The sequence below is a fragment of the Lathyrus oleraceus genome, chromosome 3, assembly GCF_024323335.1.
Source record: "Lathyrus oleraceus cultivar Zhongwan6 chromosome 3, CAAS_Psat_ZW6_1.0, whole genome shotgun sequence".
Taxonomy (NCBI): domain Eukaryota; kingdom Viridiplantae; phylum Streptophyta; class Magnoliopsida; order Fabales; family Fabaceae; genus Lathyrus; species Lathyrus oleraceus.
The window spans coordinates 45,354,816-45,361,386 of NC_066581.1; the positions used below are offsets into that span (position 1 = coordinate 45,354,816).

The following is a 6,571-nucleotide window of genomic DNA, read 5'->3' on the forward strand; positions in this document are numbered from 1 at the left end:
ACTCGGATAGAGATGGAAAATCAAGTGAAAACAATTCAGAAAAGGTGTCATCAACAAAATCAAAGATCAATTCAATATGAAAAACAGAATGCTCCTCCAAGGGATGTTTCATGGCATCGAAAATGTTAAATTTTGCGACAATGTCACCAAATTCCATGGACATGGTTCCATCGTCGACATCAATTTTTGTTTTCGCCATTTTCATGAATGGTCTGCCTAAAATGATGGACGATCTGCTTGAATTTGTTTCTCCATACATGTCCAGAATGTAGAAATCTGTAGGAAAAATCAAGTCATTAACTTGAACAAGAACATCTTCCACTACTCCAATAGGGCGAGCATTACTTCTGTTCGCTAGTTGAATGATTAAACCTGTACGTTGTAAAGGACCGAGATCAAGGTTATTATAAACCGAAGTAGGCATAACATTAATGTCTGCTCCCAAATCAAGCATGCAATTGTCGAATTTACTATCCCCAATGGTACATGGAATATAAAAAGTTCATGAGTCCTTGCACTTTTGGGGTATGGCCTGATTGAGGGATGAAGCAGTAGCTTTTTCAGGTGAATGTTTAGGCTGGATAAGGGCTGAAATGTTTCGTCCCAAATTTACTCTCTCATTGCCCTTCAACCTTTTCTTACTTGTGCACAAGTCTTTTAGAAATTTTGCATACTTTGGAACCTGCTTAATAACATCAAGAAGCAAAATGTTTACCGCCACTTTTCTGAACACATCTAAAATCTCTCTCTCATTGTCTCCATCATCCGTCCTTTTATTTTTCAGTATTCCATGTGGGAAGGGAACTGGTGGCACATACTCCTTCTCTTTTTCTTTTTCAGTTTCTACCACAACAGAGGGTTCAGTTTCTATCATAACGGAAGAAGGTTCAGGTGTTACCTCAAGAATTTTTTCATTTTTTTCTAGGGATGGTTTTGTTACCTTCCCGGGTCTCAACGAAATTGCACTCACCTTAGCATTAGGACCTTTTGGATTCACAATTGTTTGGGCAGGAAGTTGGTTTGATCCTTGGGCTTGCTGCATGGCATTCATCGAAGTGGCAAGTTGTCCAATCTGTGTCTGCAAATTCCGAATACTGGAATCTGTTCATTGCTGAAATTGGAGATTATTCACAGCCATTTGTTTGACAAGATCCTCTAATGAAGGTCCGGAAGATGCAGAGGTGGAGACTTGGGGAGTGGTCTGTGGCAGGGGTGTGACTAATTGTTGTTGGGTGGGATGATGGTTTCCATATCGAAGGTTTGGATGGTTCCTCCAATTGGAGTGATATTTGTTGGTGGACAAGTCAGGAATGTTGTACCCTCTATGATTGTTGCTTTGGTTGAAAAAGTTAGTTGCATATGCTTGAGGCAACTGAGTGACCGAATCATCTTGAAGAATAAGACATGTGTCAGTAGGATGTTCAGTAGAAGTACAAATACCACACAACTTTGCTGTTTGAGGTTTACTCACTGTCATTTGTTTCACTAAAGAAGTAAGCTCTTCAATTCTGGTTTCTAAAGCCTTATTGGAAGAGGAAACCTGAATGTCATTCACACCTTTTGTTTGGACCATAAAATTATTTATGGTTGTGAATTATTGAGAGTTGAGTGACATGTTCTCAATCAGGGCTTTAGCATCAACTGGAGTTTTATCGACAAGTGCTCCACCACTAGCAACATCAAGAATGTTTCTATCCATTGGTAACAATCCCTCATAGAAATACTGAATAAGCAGTTCTTCGGTAATTTGATGTTGAGGGCAACTGGATACTAATTGTTTGAATCTCTCCCAATACTCAGCCAATGACTCATTTCCCTGTCTAATACCACATATTTCTTTTCAGATTGATGCAACCCTAGAGGCAGGAAAGTATCTCTCTAGGAAGACTCTCTTCAAATCATTTTGTGATAGAATTCGACTCAAGATAATATAACCAATCCTTGGTAGCACCCTGTAGTGAAAACGGGAAGGCTCTCAGCTTGATGTGATCTTCGGTGATTCCTTCAGGTCTCAATGGTGTAGAGCAAACAACCTGAAATTTTCCTTAAGATGCTTATGCGGATCCTCACCTGCAAAGAATCAGAATAATTTGAGACAATTTTCTTTAAAAAAACATATTTTTTTTTAATCCTAAAACGCAAAAACACCCGAACACAAGAAAGTTAGAGCAAAAAACTGTTAAAACATAACACCTATGACTATAATAATAGTTAGACTATAATAATGGTTTAAATCTACAAGAATCCCCGGCAATAGCGCCAATTTGATCCGCTATCGCACACGAGTCAAAAACGAGTAATAAAATATAGTAAACGGGAAGCGACACCTCGAGTATCGTATCGCAAGGATTCTTGTATTATTCTTAACCCAATGAAATCGATTTAAGGGGGGGTTTATGTTTTAGTGGTCGATTTAGAAAACAAAGCAAAAAAAGTGATTAAAATAAGCGATTATAAAATAAGTCAATCTACTCTTTTCAATTTCCGGATAATCATTGGTTTTTACCTACCAATTCCCTAAGCAACTTCGATCTCTATTCGATTCAAATTCGATTGACAAGCACAATAGATATATGACAGATTTATATTCCTATATTCCGAATTAAGCAAACGGATAAATACAATCGTGAATTAAGCAAACACAATTTACAAACGCAATTTAACGACAAAGCGACGAAAACGGCGATTAATAGTTAGGAATGCAATCATACGAATTTAATCAAAATCATTCCATAAAATACAGATTAAGCAAATAAAATTTCATAGAATAGAATTGAAAGAGAACGAAATTAAATTGATAGAATAAAAACCTCAAAGCCTTGGAAATTCGGTTACAGCAGATTGACTCTAGGAGATTAGTTCCTCTTCATGATCGCACAAAAGCAAAAAATTATCGTGAATAATGTGTGTTTGCTACAGTACCGCGGCTGCCCTTTTAAACAGAATAAGGGTTTCACTTATAATTCAAACTGGGCTGGAAAACCTAAATTTGGCCCAACAAATGGCCCAAAAGAAATTATTTCCTAAAGTACGAAACTTCAACGAATTATTTGAGACTTTTGCACTCCGAATCAGCTTTTTTCTTCAACGTGAAAGTTGTAGCCCTTTCTCTTAGCTTTCCAGCGTATATTAGAACGCGCAAAACGGCATCTCGTAGCTCAAGTTATGATCTAAACAGTCGACAGGTATCAAATAACTGCTAAAACTGAAAATAGCAAACGAAAATAGATTAAAGGCAACCATGAACTTAAATCTAAAAACATAATAAAATAGTAAAATAAGTAAAATAAACTAGATAAACACCCAAGTACAATTATAGAAGAATGTGCATCAAAATGCACTGATCAAGTTGTAAGGCCAACAATCATCACACTTCAATTGGATGACAACAGAATTTGTTACCCTCAAGGAAAGATCGAAGATGTGCTCATTACTACAAATAATACATTTCATGAAAAAGCTTTCACCTCACCCAATCAAAAATCGAGGTAAAATGTCAATGTGCGTCATGTTTTATTTTATTTTTAAATAAATATCATATATCTCTCGGTTTCGTAATATAACCGATGGAAAAAATAATTCAGGACATGCTTCGATTCCCAGCAACAACAGTTTATATTTTTATTTCTTAAAAAGTGGCACCATTTTTTTAATTAATGATCTATTCTTTTGGTTATATTTAATAACTGAGGGATTAGATTAGCATATTTTACTATAACATCACTCGTTAATCAGATTTTACCCTAAACCTAACTTATAAGTAGCTGCTCCAAAGTCTTACGCATCATTCTTTGGGATGGGTTGCAAGATAAAAAAAAATCTTCAATGTTCTTCAATCTTAAACAAAACATTTTTTCTGCCCTTACAATCTATCTCACATAATGATATTGATTTTGTTGTTATAATTTTGTAATAACCTTCCTATGTTGTTAATTAAAGAAAACATTGAGAAATTTATTGCTTTTCTCAGTTGACAATATTAAGAAATTTACTCCTAAACACAATCATACATTTCTCTTTCATGTTCTCTTTCATGTGAAAGCATTTTCCTTGAAAAATATTTGTTCAAGATAATGAAATGTCTCTGGAATGGATTGCAAGTATAGAAAAAAAATGCTCTTATTTGGAACAGATAACTTATCAGAAATTTGAAAAGATATGTTGTTCTCCAAGAATCCATTGTCAAAATCTTGATTTGTTTAAATAACTTATTTTAATATTCTGTGTAAACAATGTAATAATATTTTTAAAAAATGCTTTTCCCCTCGGCTTTTAACTGAAATCGAGAGGTATGGGACGCTTAGGCTGGAACATATTTTTTTGTATTTTTTATCTAAAAATAAACACACATTTTACCTCGGTTTTAATTAATAATCGGGGTAAAATATAAGCGTATTTATTCAGTTTCTTCACTATCCCTAAATAATTCTTTGTCGTTATTTAATTAGCATCAACGTCCAAGACACTGCTATTAATGATCCTCGTGAAACTTAAAACCCTCATTATAAAAGCATTTTGAATATCAAAATTTTACAATGAAACATTTGAAACTTTAAAAAGTGTTTATTTTGTTTGGGAAAAGTTATCAATGATGAATTACAAGAGCAGAAAATTATTTGGATTCAAGGTTTATGTTCTTAAATAATCATATAACTAAATATTTATTTTATTTATCTAACATTTTTTTGTTTTATATGATAAACAAATGAATGCAAAAGCCATAGAAAATATTCTGCATCCAACATTTGTTCTTGCTCAAGATCAATGAAACGAGGATCCCCAACATTTCCTATTCTCCAAGATATCCAACATTTATTCTTCACTAAAAACGATGACGGTGAAGAACAAGTGTAATATTTTGTGTAAACAATGTAATATTATGTGTAAACAATATAGTTTATAAACAAATTAATTTATTAATATTTTGCATAAACAACGTAATGAGTATTAAAAAAATACATATATTTCCCCTCGGTTTTGTTATTAAACTGAGAGGAATATGGTGCTAGTTTGGAAAATGTAAAAAAAACTATTGTTGGAGATCGAACCCATGACCATTTCAACTAACCACTTAGTTATTATTAAACTAAGGGATAAATTGGATTTTCATGATGCCCTTTGTTACCTCGCCTCTATCGAGGTTAAATCAACATTGCATCTGAGGCTACATGTTTTTTTTTGTAGTAGTTGCTAGTGAGGGTTGACAAGTTTTCATTTCCAATTCACTTTATAATAATGGATTATGGCTCTAATGAAGACACTCTCATTCTTTTGGGAAGGCCATTTATTGCAACAGGAAGAACCTTAATAGAGGTTGAAATGGGAGAAATGTCTATGAGGGTTAATGGGCAACATGTGGTGTTCAATGTCCTCAATACATTAAAATACCCTGAGTAAGATGTAGTTGATTTCTCACTAATATCTAGTTGGGATTCCCTTGTTCACAAGCAGATCATTAAAAGTAAGGATGAGTTGGAGCAAGAGTTGGGTGAAGAAGACAAGAATGCATTGGTAAGATAAGGTATCATAAGTGGACCTCTTCTCTCAATTGAGGACATATTGGAACACTTTGAAACCCTTAAGATAACAACTAAGTTGGTAGAACACAATGTTCCATCCATAAAGAAACCCCTTGAACTAGAACTTAAGCAACTCCTTTCTCACTTGCAATATGCCTACCTAGAGGCAGGACAAAAGTTGCCAGGGATCATTTCTATTGATCAGTCTGATGAGGAAAGATGTCAACTTCTATAACTTCTAAAAAGCACAAGAATGTTATTGCTTGGCAAGTATATGTCATAAAGAGGATCAATCATATATTTTCCATGCATAGAATACTATTGGAAGAAAATTCCAAGAATAATCTATAGAGCCAAAGAAAATTGAATCCTATCAATAAAATTGTGGTGAAAAAGGAGATTATTAAGTGATTAGATGCAGGAACTATCTACCCTATCTCTGATAATGTGTGGGTTATTCCTATTCAATAGGTCTCAAAGAGAGATGGCATGGATGTGATTGAGAATGAAATAAATGAGTTAATTCCTTTAAGAGTGGTCATAAGTTGTAGAATATGTATGGATTATAGAAAGTTAAACAAGGCTGCAAGGAAGGACGGTTTTCCTCTTCCATTTATTGATCAAATGCTTTATATCCTAGCTCGAAAGGAGTTTTATTGTTTCCTTGATGGGTATTCAGGCTAAATCAGATTTCAATAGCCCTTAAATACGAAGAGAATATAACATTCACATGTCCCTATGAAATCTTTGAATTTAGAAGGATCCCATTTGAATTGTGTAATGCTCCAACAACATTACAAAGATGTATGATGGTCATCTTCTCCAATCTCATAAAAAGCTCCATTGAAATGTTTTGGATGATTTTTCAGTTTTTGGAGAATCATTTCAAAGATGCTTGGACAACTTGGAGTTGGCGCTAACAAGATGTGAAGAGAGAAATTTGGTGTTAAATTGGGAGAAGTGTCATTTCATGGTCAATGAAGAAATAGTCTTAGAGCACATAATTTCTAAGGTTGGATTATAGGTAGATCAAGCAAAGATTGAAGTCATTG

At 34.2% G+C, this 6,571-nt stretch overlaps 1 protein-coding gene across 1 annotated transcript; it reads right to left on the reverse strand.

The window, feature by feature from the left end:
- Window positions 1-502: 502 nt before the first annotated feature.
- On the reverse strand, window positions 503-1,573 carry LOC127129566 (uncharacterized). Its single transcript, XM_051058722.1, has 2 exons — window positions 1,133-1,573; window positions 503-1,078 (listed from the first exon to the last, which is right to left on the reverse strand). Exons 1-2 carry the CDS (start codon window positions 1,571-1,573, stop codon window positions 503-505), a joined length of 1,017 nt encoding a protein of 338 aa, XP_050914679.1.
- Between the last annotated feature and the right edge of the window lie 4,998 nt (window positions 1,574-6,571).

Bases quoted from the DNA above. Each gene is read 5' to 3' on its own strand.
- LOC127129566 (XM_051058722.1), bottom strand. From the start codon at position 1,573: ATGGTCCAAACAAAAGGTGTGAATGACATTCAGGTTTCCTCTTCCAAT. The intron at 1,079-1,132 runs GTGAATAATCTC...CGGAATTTGCAG, and splicing joins ATCTTGTCAAACAAATGGCT to ACACAGATTGGACAACTTGC.